We start from the raw sequence: 16,454 nt of genomic DNA, 5'->3' as shown, positions 1-16,454 counted from the left end.
GGAAACTGAGGCACAGAGAAGTCAAGTGACTTGCCCAAGGTCACACAGCAAGCAGAGTTGGGATTAGAACCCAGTTCTTCTGACTCCTAGGCCCGTGCTCTTTCCACTCAGTCACACAGCTTCAGCGTTCATCATTTTCATCATCTAAACTATATGTTTGTTGTGGGCAGGGAATGTGACAATTATATTGTTATATTGTATTCTCCCAAGTATTTAGTACAGTGTTCTGCACACGGTAAGCAGGCAATAAACACAACTGATTGATCATCATGCATAACAAAAATTTCCCTTGGGTCTGTATAGCACCTTTACGTATGCCAAAGAATTATTACATTCCATATCACGGCTTGTTCTCAGATTATCATGGTGAGGTAAGAATAGGCAGGATTTAATATCCTCATTTTGCAAATGGGGAAACTGAGGTTAAATGAATTGCCTGAGCTCACTCAGCAGGCCAAGGGCAGAGTTGGAATGCAAACCCAGGCCTCCTGACTCCTAGATCTGGATCTTTTCCAGTGAAAAAAGTTAACTTGCTCTAAATATAAAAGACTGGGATTCTAGAAGCGGAAAACAAAACATCTGGAAAGCTGAGCCAAGTAAAATTAAAATAATTTGATTTTCATTTAAAAAAGAAAACTAATTTTAATTTTTAAAAATAATTGAATTAGTTTTAGCCATCTGATTTTTTTTTTTTTCCTGAGCATGAACTTCCGGCTCGGGAGTTGTTTTCACAGTTGAAGAAGATGACACTGAGTTGAAATTCACTCCTGGGTGCTTGTATGACTGCAAAGGCCACCGTCAGCCCCCGAGTCCAGGCTGAACTGTGAGTGCCAACAAAGACTATCCGTTGTTGTGCTGTCATGTTTTATGCTCGCAGGGCCCACTGCTATTTTTGCTTCCTCCTCCTCGTTTTACAATCCTTCCAGAGCCTCTGCTCAACCCAGATGGCCCCGTACAACCGCAGAGCGCTGTACTGGCCTTACTTTAACCTATTGATGTCCTATTCCCAGCAACTCTATAATACGGTCTGAGAATTGGTTTAAAAATAACAATGATAATTATGAATTTGTTAAGCTCTTACTATGTGTCAAGCACAGTTCTAAGCACTGGGGAAGATACAAGGTAATTAGATTGGACACAGCCCCTGTCCCACATGGGGCTCACAGTCTCAATCCCTATTTTACAGATGAGGTAACTGAGGCACAGAAGTGAAGTGACTTGCCCAAGGTTACCCAGCAGACAAGTGGCAGAGCTGGGATTAGAACCCACGACCTCTGATTCCCAATTCTGTGCTCTTGCTACTAGGCCACGCTGCTTCTCATGGTGTTTGACTGCACCCTTCAAATTTCTGCTAAAGAGAAACATTTTACAAACATACCCCTTTCTCACCACATGCCTCAAAAGTTGTCGGTTAAATCTGTTATGGCTAGCCGACATGATTTCCACTTGGTTACCATCATAGGATTGGAGAGATTGGATAATACTACTAATCATGGCATTTGTTACGTAATTACTATGTGCCAAGCACTGAACTAAGTGCTGGGGTAGATAGAAGATCATCAGACTGGACAGAGTTCCTGTCCCCCACACAGTTGATGTGTTCAGAGACACTTCAGCAGTCAGTCAGTAGGACTTATTTATCATACTCATTGAGTACTTACTGTGTGCAGAGCACTGTACAAAACTCTTGGGAGAGTAGAATATAACAATATAAAAGAAATATCCTCTGCCCAGAACACTCTTCCTCCCAGCTTCAAGGGAGCAGAAGAGATTCCCCATCTTCTTTACTCAATTTTCTTTTTTTTCTTTTGGATTAGACCAACCGCTTTAAAAAATATCAGTTTCCACAGGCACCTGTCAACCAAAGAGTGCAGTTCTATGTCTCAAATGTGCGGCAGAGCGGGAGAGCAGCAGCTGAGGGCTGGATCTCTGTTCTCCAGGCCCAGGGAGGACTCGTGCCAGGGGTTCTGACGGAAAGCGTGATGGGAAATGAAATGGACGCTGGGTCGAGGCAGAAGCTGATAATACCAGTAGTAATAATAATAATGGTACTACTCATTAAGAGCTTACTATGTTCTAGGCACAGTACTAAGCACCAGGATAGATACAAGTTAGTTGGGTTGGACACAGTCCCTAACCCACATGGGGCTCACAGTCTTAATCCTCATCTTTAAAAGTTACATACTTGCCCAAGGTCACACAAAAGACAAGCAGCAGAACCGGAATGGGAACCCAGGTCCTCTGACGCCCAGGCCCGAGCTCTTTCCACTATACTATACTGCTTTTTCTATGCTACCCATTCATTCATTTGCATTTATTAGGCATTTACTGTGTGCAGAGGGCTGTACTAAGCCCTCGGGGGAGTACAATATAACGATAAACAGAAGCTATCCTATCTCTAGCTGCCCAGGACTCCCATCAGCTACCGTCCCAACACAGGAACAACTTAAACAGCGGCATTAGGCCACCTCAACTTTAAGAGTGTCAACAAGGCCATAGCTGTGGCCACAGCCAAGGTCACGTTTGTGGCTGATGGCCTGAGCCACAAGGAGACTGGACTCCTGCTACTCCTTTTGTGTTTATCGGCATCTGGGTCTTTTGTAATTTTGTTTCACCTCACATATCTATCACAAACCCCCTCTTTGGCCTATTTGTAGATTGTGAGCCTCTTAGGGCCACGGACCTTGTCTCCTTCTTATACAAGTGTTTATTCTCAGCATTTCATACTACTCCTGCAACCACCACCACGGCAGATCTTCTCTCCTCCTACTGAGATTAGTAGCTGTCGTCGTACCAACCTCTCTTCTGGATTTTAAATATCCTACTAGCAAAATCAAGGGACATGTAGTAATTCAATCCCCTAACTCAATACTTGAAACGCTTGTATGCTCATTGTGGGTAGGGAATGTGTTTATTGTTGTATTGTACTCTCCCAAGCGCTTAGTACAATGCTCTACACAGAGGAAGTGCTCAATAAATATGACTTAATGAGTTAAGGGGGAGTTGGGCTCTCCAAAGTTGACTCCAGGAAGCTTTAGGCTCAATTTGGTCCACAGTGACATGAGGATTACCCACACAGGTTTAGGCCCAGAGGGATATTTCCAGAAAAAGCTAGTCTGAACGTGACTTTCTTCCAGGCTACACAGACCGTGTGAGTGGAAACAATAGGAGATGTTAGACTGGCTTTGAACGGAAACACTCAATGGCTTTGCAGTCTTGGGCCCAGTGAGGGCAGGTGCTGCTATTAATAATAATAACAATCATAATAACGACAGCATTTGTTAAGTGCTTACTATGTGTCAATTACTGTTCCAAGCACTGGGATAGATGCAAGGTTATCAGGTTGTCCCACATGAGGCTCACAGTCTTAATCCCCATTTTACAGATGAGGCAACTAAGGCACAGAGAAGTAAAGTGCCCAAAGTCACACAGCTGACAAGTGGCGGAGCCGGGATTAAAACCCACAACCTCTGACTCTCATGCTCTTTCCACTAAGCCATGTTGCTTCTCGTATTAAGATTAAATACATCCTTCCTTCTTATTGGTCTGTGTTCTAGGGTGGATCCTGGGAAAGAACCCCATTCCTGGGTTACAGGTGTCATGCCCATTCACTGGTCTGAGATGCCTGGGACCCGGGGGCGGGGATTGGGGAGGGAGGGATAACAGGACACGTGGCCAGAGACAGCTGGACTAGAGGCCTAGGAAGGGAAAGGCAAAAGGACTAGAAAGAGACTCAGACTTCCCCTGACATCCCTCCAACTTGGAATTGCTTCCGACCACTTCTTCCTGAAGGGCCGGACGAAGCCCGAGCCTTCTGCGTCTCATCGGAGGGAAGCGGGAAGGAGGAAATCGATTGGTTAGAAACCCCCTACGCAAATGCCAGAATCATAGATACCAAACCCACATCCTTGCTATGTTAACGTGGTGTCTATGTTTACACATAGGAATGTTGAATAATTACGATATTTACTAAACATAATATTGGTATTTGTTTTGTTAAGCGCTTACTATGTGCCGAGCACTGTTCTAAGCACTGGAGTAGGTACAGGGTAATCAGGTTGTCCCACATGAGGCTCACAGTCTTCACCCCCATTTTACAGATGAGGTAACTGAAGCCCAGAGAAGTAAAGTGACTTGCCCACAGTCACACAGCTGACAGGTGGCAGAGCTGGGATACGAACCCATGACCTCTGGCTCCCAAGCCCAGGTTCTTTCCACTCAGCCACGCTGCTTCTCTATGCTTAGTAGGTATCAAGCATGGTGCTAAATGCTAAGGCAGATGCGAGATAAAGAGTTTGAATTTAAGAGGAGGGTGGGTTTCTCATCCCCAGTTAACAGACAAGGACCCGAGGCCCAGAGAGGTTAAGTTAGTGGCCCAGTGGAAAGAGCATGGGTCTGGGAGTCAGAAGAATCTGGATCTTAATCCTGGCTCTGCCACTTGTCTGCTATGGGAACTTGGGCAAGTCACTTCACTTCTTTGTGCCTCAGGTGCCTCATCTGTAAAATGGGGATGAAGACTCTGAGACCTGTGTGGGATAGGGACTGTATCCAACCCGATTATCTTGTATCTATCCAAGCGCTTAGTGCAGTTCCTGGCACATAGTAAGAGCTTAATACCATTAGTATCACTATCATTATTATTATTATTATGTGGCATAGCAGACTAGTGGCAGAGCTAGGATGAGAAACTAATGCCTCTAATTGCTAGCCCCATGTTCGTGAGAAGCAGCGTGGCTCAGTGGAAAGAGCCCGGGCTTGGGAGTCAGAGGTCATGGGTTCTAATCCTGGCTCTGCCGCATGTCTGCTGTGTGACTCTGGGTAAGTCACTTCACTTCTCTGTGCCTCAGTTACCTCCTCTGTAAAATGGGGATTAAGACTGTGAGCCCCACATGGGACAACCTGATTCCCTTGCATCCCCCCTAGCACTTAGAACAGTGCTTCGTACAGAGTAAGTGCTTAACAAATACCATCATTATTATTACTATCATTACTAGGCCAAGCTACCCCTTCCCTAACAACAGAAATACTTAACGTTCAGAAAGAACGAGATTGTTGTTTCCACAACAGTCTGCCTCAACCAAGAAGCACTGTACCGCACTACTTCTTTAAAAAATCAGATCCGAGGAACAAGAAGTTACCGGCTCCACAGTTCAACAATCACACACCTCAGCCACGGGCAAAGCTCCTTCCTTTCCCGAGGGACCTTGAACATTTCTCTTGTTAACAACCTGGGGTCTTTCTTTTATTTTTTTAAAAAAAAGATGTAATGTCTGAGTAAGCCGGTTTAGATTGTTGCTTTTGTTTCCGTAAATCCCTGCTTATCCTGTTTCCTGGGAAGGAGTTAATGAGAGCGTTGGGATCACGTTCCTCAAGGAGGGGGTTAGTGTACGTGCCACCACCTGCCCCTTATTCCCACCCTCCCGGAGGCCTTCCTGCCACCATCCTGTCTTTCCCCCTGCCTCAGCACAGTCTTTCTCCTTTCACAAACTTCCTTTTGGTAATCTGCCCAAATCCCAAACACTGCCCAAGTCTTCCTCGAGGACAAACATCTCCATTATCATCTGTAAAATGGGGATTAAGACTGAGCCCCGTGTTGGATATGGACGGTGTCCAACCTTATTATCTTGCATCTACCCCAGCGCTTCGAAAAGTGCCTAGTACATAATAAGCACTTAAATACCACAATCACTACTATTACTAATAATGATAATACTATTATTACTGATAGTAATAGTAATTGATACTACTATTACCATTAATTTATGTGTCTAACCTATTTATTTTGTTAATGAGATGTACATCACCTTGATTCTATTTATTGCTATTGTTTTTGTCTGTCTCCCCCGATTAGACTGTAAGCCCGTCAATGGGCAGGGACTGTCTCTGTTACCGATTTGTACATTCCAAGTGCTTAGTAAAGTGCTCTGCACATAGTGGGCATTCAATAAATACTATTGAATGAATTAATGATATTGCTACTGCTACTACTAATGATAATAATAATATCGTGGGCTATGTTAAGCTCTTTTTATGTACCAAGCACTACACTAAACAGCAAGGAGGGTACGATATAATCAGAGAAGGTAGAGTCCCTGTTCCACCCTGCAGGTGAAGGAGATCCACTGCGGGAGGTGGGTTCGTCGGAGGTCTTTAATAATGTTGGTATTTGTTAAGCGCTTACTATGTGCAGAGCACTGTTCTAAGCGCTGGGGTAGACACAGGGGAATCAGGTTGTCCCATGTGGGGCTCACAGTCTTAATCCCCATTTTACAGATGAGGGAACTGAGGCACCGAGAAGTTAAGTGACTTGCCCACAGTCACACAGCTGACAAGTGGCAGAGCTGGGATTCGAACTCATGAGCCCTGACTCCAAAGCCCGTGCTCTTTCCACTGCGCCACGCTGCTTCTCTAAAAGGCCTTGGGAAATGCAGAATCATTCAGAAATGCAGAACTCATGATCACTGTGTGGGTCCAATGTTGGAGGACTTGATGTGTTTTAAGATAGGTTCTCTCCGCTCCCCATTTGCACAGACAAAAGGAATCGGGAAGCAGCATGGCTCAATGGAAAGAACACAGGCCTGGGTTCTAATCCTGCTCTGCCACTTGGCTTCTGTGTGACCTTGGGGAAGTTACTTCACTTTTTTGTGCCGCAGTTTCTTCACCCATAAAAGGAGAATCCAATTCTCCCTCTTTCTTAGACTGTCAGCCCGGTGTGGGGCAGGGACTATCAGTCAGTCAATCATATTCATTGAGCGCTTACTGAGTGGAGAGCGCGGCAATGAGTGTTTGGGAGAGTACAATATAACAATACAGCAGACACAATCCCTGCCCACAGCACACTCTACAGTCTAGAGGGGGAGGCGGATATTAATACAAATAAATTACAGATATGTACCTAAGTGCTGTGGGGCTGGAAGTGGGGATGAACAAAGGGAGCAAGTGTCTGACTTAACTATCTTGTATCTATCCCAGTGCATATTAGTGCTAAGCACATGTAATGGATAGAGCACAGGTCCGCGAATCAGAAGGTCATGGGTTCTAATCCCAGATCTGCCACTTGTCTGCTGGGTGACCTTGGGTAAGTCACTTCACTTCTCTGTACCTCAGTTACCTCATCTGCAAAATGGGGATTGAGACTAGGAGCCCCAAGTGGGACAGGGGCTGTGTCCAACTCAATTTGCTTGTATCCACCCCAACGCTTAGTACAATGCCTGGCACGTAGTTAGTGCTTAATAATACCAGGATTACTCATTACTATAAATGCTTAGAAATATCTTAATAATTATTATTACTATCGTTTACTTCAAGACTCAACTGACAGGTTGTGGCACAGAAGGGCTGGTCAGCAAGAGGACTTCATGTTTCTTGGCATGTCTCTCCAGAACAGGATCAGAAAAATTCAGCACAGTGAATCTGGATACTTTAGCTTGCTTTTAACCAACAGGCCATTGACCAGGAAAAAATTATTTCCTCTTGCCTTCTGCCTGCCTGTGAGTAATGCAATTCAAGAAACAAGATGCTTCCCATCTGCGTCCAGAAGACTGAGTGAATTACCAAGTTCCTTTTCCTGTGACTTTTAGATTAGGAGCCTCTTGGGGGTTAGATGTCTATACTTCATATGTGTACCTTTTCCCCTGCACTTAGCACAGTGCTTTGCACAGAGTAGATACTTAACAAGTACCATTACCACTAAAAACTCCAGTGCCTCCTCTGCAAAGTGAGAGAAGTACATGGGGAAAAAGGTACAATAAAATGCCCTGGTTTGTGGAATCTGTTTGTATCATCATCATCATCATCATCATAATAATTGTGATATTTGTTAAGCACTTACTATGTGCCAGTCATTGTACTAAGGGCCCAGTCATTGTAGTAAGCGCTGGGGTAGATTCAAGGTAATTGGGTTGTTTACAGTCCTGGTTTCCACACTGGGCTCACAGTCTTAATCCCTATTTTACAAATGAAGTAACTGAGGCATAGAGAAGTTAAGTGACTTGCCCAAGGCCACACAACAGACAAGTGGTGGAGCTGGGATTGGAACCCATATCTTTCTGACTCCCAAGCCCGCTCTCTATCCACTACACCGTGCTGCTTCTCTAGCTTTCAGAGATACTCCGTAGTTATGTGCAATTATGTCCCCAGAGGCCTATTTCCAAGCTCTGAGGACTGAACATATTTGTAACATCACCAATAGCTTACGACAGTTTTTGGGGAGTCTCCAACTGAGCAGATGTGGCTTATTGCTCCTGACCGGACGGGGGCATTTACTAGGATCACAGGACTCTGCATATGGCTCCGTGGCACCACACATGGCTGGTACCCACTGATCCCTGATATAACGTTGCTGTGGATGGGGAATGTGTCTGTTTGTTGTTGTACTGTACTCTCTTTAACACTTAGTATAGTGCTCTGCACGCCTTAAGTGCGCAACAAATACGACTGAATGAATTGATATCTTCTTCCAACAAATAACTTGTACTTGGTGATCCTTCCTGCTATTCAGAGAAGTGTTCAGCGTGTAAATGCCGAATAATTACACAACCGAAATTCAGTCACACAAAACCTCACCTTTACAGGATGCAGGTTTGTTGTAGTGATAATCCTGTGTAGGGGCCCGGCCAACTTTATGGGCAGCTTGGGTTCTTTATCTAGTCCTTGGGGCTTGGTATAATAGTCCAGCCTTTCTCGAGGAAAGAAGTTGTTGATCACCGTCACACAGTCGTGTTGCCCTTTGAAAAGAGGAGAGGGGAGAAAACAATAGATCATTCCACGGTGTTCATTGAGTGCTTCCTATGTGCATATGTGCAGATCCCTGTACTAAGCTCTTGGGCGAGTTGGATACAACACGATTGGTAAATATGTCCCCTGCCCACGGGGAGCTTTTACAGACTAGATGGGGAGACAGACATTAATACAAATATATTATGGATATTTGCTCATTCATTCATTCAAATTGATTGAGCGCTTACTGTGTGCAAAGCACTATACTAAGTGCTTGAGAGACTACACTATAGCAAGGCACATTCCCTGATTAGACTGTAAGCCTGTCAATGGGCAGGGATTGTCTCTATCTGTTGCCGAACTGTACATTCCAAGTGCTTAGTACAGTGTTCTGCACATAGTAAGCGCTCAATAAATACTATTGAATGAATAATGCGCTTATAGTCTAGAGAGGGAGACAGACATTAATACGCATATATGAATAACAGATATATACAATACTCCCATGGGGCTGTCGGGGGGGGATAAATGAAGGAAGCAAGTCAGGGATATGTACGTAAGTGCTGAAGAGATGCGAGTGAAGGTCATGGGTTCTAATTCTGGCTCCACCTCTTGTCTGCTGTGTGACCTTGGGCAAGTCACTTCATTTCTCTGTGCCTCGGTTCCCTCATTGTAAAATGGGCACAGAAACCGTGAGTCCGACATGGGACAGGAACAGTGTCCACCTTGATTTGCTTGTATCCACCCCAGCAATTAGAACAGTGACTGGCACAAAGTAAGCACTTAACACATACCATCAGCTTTCTTATTATCAAGTGTTTAAAGGGTGCAGATCCAAGATGATGTGGGGAGAGGGAATGGGAGAAAAGGGGTCTTAAGTGGGGAAGGCCTCTTGGAAGAGTGATTTTCATAAGGTTTTGAAGGTGGGAAGAGTAGGGGTCTGTCGTATATGGAAGCGGAGGGAATTCCAGGCCAGAAGGAGGACAGGGGCAAAAAGCCAGCAGCAAGACAGAGAAGACCGAAGTCCGGCGAGTAGGTTAGTGTTAGAGGAGTGAGGTGTGCTGTAGTAGGAGATCAGAGAGACAAGGTAGGAAGGAGAGAGCTGAATGGGTGCTTTAAAATCGACGGTCAGGAATTTCAGTGGGATACGGCGGTGGATGGGCAACCACCGGAGGTTCTTCAGCAGTGGGGAGATGTGGACTGAACATTTTTTTAGAAAAATCATCTGGTCAGCAGAGTGAAGTATGGACTGGAGTGGGAAGAGAAAGGAGGCAGGGAGGTCAGCGAGGAGACTAAAGCAGCCATCAAGGAGGAGTAGGAGAAGTACTTGGATCGGCTTTGTAGCAGTTTGGATGGAGATGGAAGGAAAGATTTTTGCAAGATTGCGAAGGTAGAACAAACTGGATTCGGTGACAGATTGATTATATTGGGTGGAATGACAGAGATGAGTCGAGGATAAAGCCACTGCTACGGGCTTATCATAATAAATAATAATAATGATGATGATATTTGTTAAGTGCTGATTACGTGCCGGGCACTGTTCTAAGCGCTGGGGTAGATACAAGATTATCAGTCCCTCGAGGGGCTCACAGTCTTAATTCCCATTTTATAGATGAGGTAACCGAGGCAGAGAGAAGTTAAGTGACTTGCCCAAAGTCACACAGCTGACAAGTGGCAAAGCAGGGATTAGAACCCACAGTCTTTGACTCCTAAGCCTGTGCTCTTTCCACTAAAGCCACACTGCTTCTGGGATAGAGAGAATAGTGGTGGGGTTGTACATAGTAATGGAAAAGAAAGGGGGAGGACACGGTTTGGGTGGGAAGATGAGGAGTTCTGGGAGCAGAAGAGAAGTAGAGCGGAGGTGATCCAGGGTTGTGGGTTAGTGGTAAGAGATCAGCGGAGGGACAGGGGACCAAAAGAGTTGAGTTCATTGGAGAGGTTGGTTTGGAGGAAAACCCACCATGCTTAGAGCATTGTTTTGTAAGCCACAGCGATCAACATGAAAAGCAAAGCAAAGGGATGGGATGGGGGTAAAACTTTAACCCTACACATCCGGCAGATTGGGATTCTTCCCTTCTTCAAACCCTACTGAAGTGATATCTCCTCCAGGAAGCCTTCTTGGACTAGGGTCTCTTCTCCCCACCCTATTTTTCCTCCCTACTGCCTCTCCCATGCCCTTAGTCCCACCCTCTATGCACTCAGGCACTCACCCCACTCCCAGCCCCACAGCCCTTTTGACTGTACCCTTATACTCGGTGCTTTTCCCCAGCTCTAATTTCTTTTAATGTCTATCATCCCCTTAGACTGTAAAGTCCTTAAGGGCAAAGACTGTCTCTATCAAATCTAGAGTACTCTCCCAAGCTCTCGGTACAGTGCTCTCTAAATACCACTGATTGACAACACTGGTGGAAATCCGCAACCTAGCGGTGTCCGACCAATTTACCGACAAAGGCAGCCATCTGAGCCGCCGTTCTTCCAACCGAATTGACGACATCTGTCTCTGCTCCAGCTTCCAACATCACCCACGTGATTTCCTTATTGCCTGGATATGAAGGGAGAACACACGTGTTATCTTTAGGAGGTTCAGTCATTCAGTCGTATTTATTGAGCACTTACTGTGTGCGGAGCACTGTACTAAGCGCTTGGAAATTACAATTCGGCAACAATCCCTATCCAACAAAAGGCTCTTCAGCTAACACCTTCCCTCTGGATCTAGTGGTGAGCCCTTAACAGACATCTCTTACTTCTCTATAAAACCTAGCATGGAATGGTGTGGCCTAGTAGAAGGAGCCTTGGTCCAGGACACAGAAGACCTGGGTTCTATTTCCGGCTCCACCACTTGCCTGCTGTGTGACCTTGGGAAAGTCACCTAACTTGAGGGTATACCTCAATATTCTCGCCTATAAAATGAAGAGTAAATACCTGTTCTACCTCCTACTTGAACTGTGAGATTCATGAGCGACGGGGACAGGGTCCAACTTGATTATCTCGTACCTTCCCCAGCACTTGATATGGTGCTTGACACAAAATAAACATTACTATTTCTAGATGGTAGGAACTAAATTAGTTCCGCAAAGGGGTTGCCATCAATATGACAGTGGTTACACTGCAGGGACAGCTGAAAGAACTCCACATTCAATTTCACCTTCAAGTAGAAATGTACATAATCCAGAAAATTATCTAGAATCCTTTTAGTAGGGACGAAATGGTAATATTAGACAAAATATGAGGTGAAAGGGAATTGTTTGCAAGGAAAATTGATGGATTTATATTGTCTGAGCGTTAACCAAACAATTAACTATTATTAACCCTGGTTCCAACAAATAGCCTTACTGACGTTATAGGGGAAGGGCTTATTAAATATATGACACTCTGCCTTTCTTCCACCTACTTTTTTCAGAGATAAACTATGTTTTGCTTGACCAGAGGAATCACTTGGTCAACCAGGTTGTTCCACTTAATCCAAAACTGCACTTCTCCTAATTTAGAATTTGTCAAAGGAATATTGGGACAGGGACTGTGTCCACCCTGATTAACTTGTATCTACTCCAGTGCTTAGAATGGTTCTAAACACATAGTAAATGCTTACAAATATGACATAACATAAATAGATTCAATCCCTACCCTATCATAACAATAACTTAATAATAACAATAACAATATTTGAACAGAACCAGAATCAATTTTATCATAACATGCAAGGCATAAATGGGTGGGGGAAGGGTTTGATTTGGACCATCTTGGCAGGCATTGATCTGGAGCAAGAGTATTCTGCAAGGAAATTCATAAGAAGCAGAGTTCAGCGTTTTCTATTCCAACAGCCCAGACTCTTGCTTTCTGTTCTGGCTTATTTTTTTAAAGGGTACTTGTAAAGTGCTTACTGGGTTTCCGGTACGGTACTAAGCACTGGGGTAGATACAGATTGAACACAGTCCCTGTCCCACATAGGGCTCACAGTCTTAATCCCCATTTTACAGATGAGGTAACTGAGGCACAGAGAAGTGAAGACCAAGATAAGTGGCGGAGCCAGGATTAGAACCCAGGTATTTTGGACTTCCAGGCCCGGGGTCCATCCACTATGCCACACTGCTTTTCACTAGGCTACGCTGCTTCTCATTTATCAAGATTTGCACCCTGCCCAAAAGTGGGGAGGGTGGGTGAGAGGAGGGTTGACCGCCACCCACAGTCTAGCCTGAAGGGAAGACTATAGAAGGGAGATGGGGGGGTGTATTCCACTACAGCCTTAGTATCCTAGCAACAGTACATCCTTTCTTCCCCACGGCAACGGGCTTAGGGACCCCAGGGGCCACCCCAGCAACATGCAAGGCAGCTTTCTGCCCCCAGCACCCAGCGGCAGGAACCTGGCACACTGCCGAAGTAGAGAACAGATTCCAGGGTGGGAAGGGAGAAAGGGGTTGAGGCGAGGGGCAGAGTCTAATAGGAGAAGAGAAAAATCACATCTGAAAAGAAAGAGGAGGAAAAAAAAGGATTAAGCAAATAATCAAATGAGATGGAAATTGGGCAGGTAGGATTAAAAAAAAAAAAAGGCAGAGGAAAAGGCAAATGGGACAGTGTGGCCGAGAGGATAGAGCACAGACCTGAGAGTCAGAAGGGACTGGGTTCTAGTCCTGGCTCCAGCATTGTCTGCTGTGTGACCTTGAGCAAGTTGTTTCACTTCTCTGTGCCTAAATTGCCTTATCTGTAAAATGGAGATTACGACTGCGAGCCCCATTTGGGACACGGACTGGGTCCAAGCTATCTACCCCAGGACTTAATACAGTTCTGGCACATAGCAAATGCTTAACCATGACCACAATTTTAGGAAGTAGCCTGGCCTGGTGGATAAAGCATGGGGCTGAGAGTCAGAAGGACCTGGGTTCTAATCCCAGTTATGCCTCCTGTCTGCTGTGTGACTTGACTTCTCTGTGCCTCAGTTTCTTTATCCATAAAATGGGGATTAAGATAGTGAGCCTCATGTGAGACAGGGACTGTATCCAACTTGATTAACTTGGATCCACCTCAGTGCTTAGGACAGTGCTTGGCACATAGTAGGTGCTTAACAAGTACCATCATTATGAAAAACCTACTGACCCAAACTTACCGGAGAGCCCGGCAAACATCAGGGCGGTGTAGCCATGCTCGTGTTCGTTACAGTTGACGTCCGCTCCGTGTCGTAACAGCAACCGGCACATGTCGATCTTCCCTTTATATGCTGCGTGCATCAGGGGAGTCATCCCATGCTTTGGGAGAAAATGGAAAGAGAAAAGCACTGAGGGTTTTGTTAATCAATTTCTCCTACTTGGCCCCCTGGTCAAATGCAAGCTCCTAGCGGGCAGGGATCCTGCCTAATTTTCTCTATCGCAGGCTCCCTAATGCCCAGTACGGTAGTTTCTGCACACGGTAGATTTTAAGCTCTTTGAGGACAGCGGTTATGTCTAGATCACGGGCCTGGGAGTCAGGAGGTTGTGTGCTCTAATCCCAGCTCCACCACTTGTTTCTTGTGTGACCCTGGGCAAGTGACTTCACTTCTCTGGGACTCAGTTACCTCATCTGCAAAATGGGGATTGAGACTGCGAACCCCAAGTGGGTCAGGGACTGTGTCCCATCCAATATGCTTGTATCCACCCCAGTGCTTAGCACAGTGCCTGATATACAATAAATGTTCAACAAATCAAACAATTATTATTAATTATTATTATTACGTCTACTCATTCTACAGCAGACATAGAAGACTGTAAACTCGTTGCAGGCAGGGAACGTATCTACCAACTCTGTTATATTGTACTCTCCCAAGCTCTCAGAACAGTGCTCTGCACAACGTAAGTGCTCAATAAACACCACTGATTAATGGTGATTATAATAACAATGGCCACATTTGTTAAATGCTTACTATGTGCGGAGCACCGTTCTAAGCGATGGGGTGGATACAAGCGGGTGGATACAAGCTAAAGGGTTTGGATACAGTCCCTATCCCACATGGGGCTCACAGTCTTAATCCTCATTTTGCAGATGAGGTAACGGTGGCACAGAGAAGTGAAGTGACTTGTCCAAGGTCACACAGTAGTCAAATGGCAGAGCCGGAATTAGAATCCAGGTCTTTCTGACACCCAGGCTCGGACTATATCCAGTCGGCCATTCTGATTGATTGACTGGTACTCTCCCAAGCGTCTAGTACAGCCCACAGAGTAGGCACTCTGTGAATCCTGATGCCTGTTGGCCACAACCAAAGTAAAAAACTTAAATGACACCTGTTTAACCCCAAATTCTTCTCTAGAAAAAAGCACAGGATCCTTGATCCATAATGTATAAGGCTGAAGTGATGGTAAAAATGTTCCCATTCTGAATCTAGGGAAAGTTACAAAGCAAGGGCTACATCTTTTTTTTTTTTTTCCTTTAGGGAATACAGTAGATTTTTTCCCCAAATAAAAGATTTAGTCAGGAAGTGACTTGTGCATAAATGAAGCAGATGATCCCATTTGGCTATGTAGGTAACAAGCGAAAAAATAGACGCTTGGCATACGACATTCACCCTTTTCAGTACTGGGTTTAAACTAATCTCCAGGAGTGCAGTCCTAATTTGCATTCTTCTTCAGCCTAGCCTCTTGAATTTAATTTAAATATGGCAAGCAGCTGGAAGTACCTAGATAAAACATGGGCACACCATAAAGAACTAGAGGAAAAAATAGATTGACTTCCCCACCACCGATTCTTCTAAGCAATTAAATATGGACCGAATATTTTTTTATGGCACTCAAAATGATCTCAGAGTCCAAAGAAGGGTCACTTTGTCCTAATCTCCAAACATCTTTTGTTGACTTCTTTCTGCTCATTCTCTCTCTCTCTCTCTCTCACACACACACACACAAACACACACACTTTTAAACATTTTATTTGAATTGCAGAACCAGATTCTATTTCCCTGATAGGGAACTATTAGAACAAAGCAGTCTTTTTAGCTTATTGTTTGGAGCAGTGGTTCTAATTAATGACCTTGGAACTAAAGCACATTTTCCTCTGCTCCCTTCCAAGGAGGAACACCACGAAGAAAATAAAAGATAGGTCCTTAATCAACTCCATGGGGTATAAGGAGCTACTCAGAGCGGAGAAATCATGTAGCTGCTCATGCACATTCCACTTCCTCAGCTTTAGTAATCAGGGTACTTAGCCAGAGGATTTTAAAGGAATAAAGTGGAAAGACAAGTTCAAGGACTGAATATTCTAATAAAAAAAAAACCAAGACCTAATATTGGGGTGAACATATAAGAATGTGAGTTGGGCAACCCTCCAAATACTAGAGAAAATACATTTATTCTTTTCAGTGGTCTCAGTCTAGTGGAAAGGTATAATGTTACTGAATTCATCAATTGATGGTATGTACTAAGGACTTACTGTGTACACTGTAATAGCAATCAATCAATGGTATTCATTGAACGTTTACACTGGGTAGAGAGCACTGTACTAAGTGCTTGGGAAAGGACAATTGAGTTTGTGGACACAATCCAAGCCCACGAAGTGCCTGAAAGCATGGATTCGTGGACACGATCCCAGACCACAGAGTGCGAGAAAGCATGTAGTTCATCACGTTTAGATTAGACTCGCTAAGGGGAATGATAAGCATTATGTTTATTAGTATTTTTTAAGGTATTTGTTAAGTGCTTCCTATGTACCAGGCACTGTACTAAGTGTTGGGTACACACAAGATAGTTTGGACACAGTCCCTGTCCCAGGTGGGGCTC

General features: G+C 44.6%; 1 protein-coding gene across 1 annotated transcript in view; it reads right to left on the bottom strand.

Moving 5' to 3' along the window:
- ANKMY2 (ankyrin repeat and MYND domain containing 2) overlaps positions 1–16,454 on the bottom strand; it is a 40,538-nt gene that overhangs the window by 7,259 nt on the left and 16,825 nt on the right. The window contains exons 3-5 of the mRNA XM_029070603.2: positions 13,820–13,958; positions 11,162–11,260; positions 8,566–8,726 (exon numbers count right to left, since the gene is read on the bottom strand). Of these exons, the coding sequence (XP_028926436.1) occupies positions 8,566–8,726; positions 11,162–11,260; positions 13,820–13,958 (399 nt within the window). The remainder of the gene's footprint in view (positions 1–8,565; positions 8,727–11,161; positions 11,261–13,819; positions 13,959–16,454) is intronic.

This window comes from Ornithorhynchus anatinus, chromosome 8 (genome assembly GCF_004115215.2).
Source record: "Ornithorhynchus anatinus isolate Pmale09 chromosome 8, mOrnAna1.pri.v4, whole genome shotgun sequence".
NCBI classification, from domain to species: domain Eukaryota; kingdom Metazoa; phylum Chordata; class Mammalia; order Monotremata; family Ornithorhynchidae; genus Ornithorhynchus; species Ornithorhynchus anatinus.
Note: the sequence above shows the minus strand (reverse complement) of the source record. Positions and strands in the feature narration are given on the sequence as shown.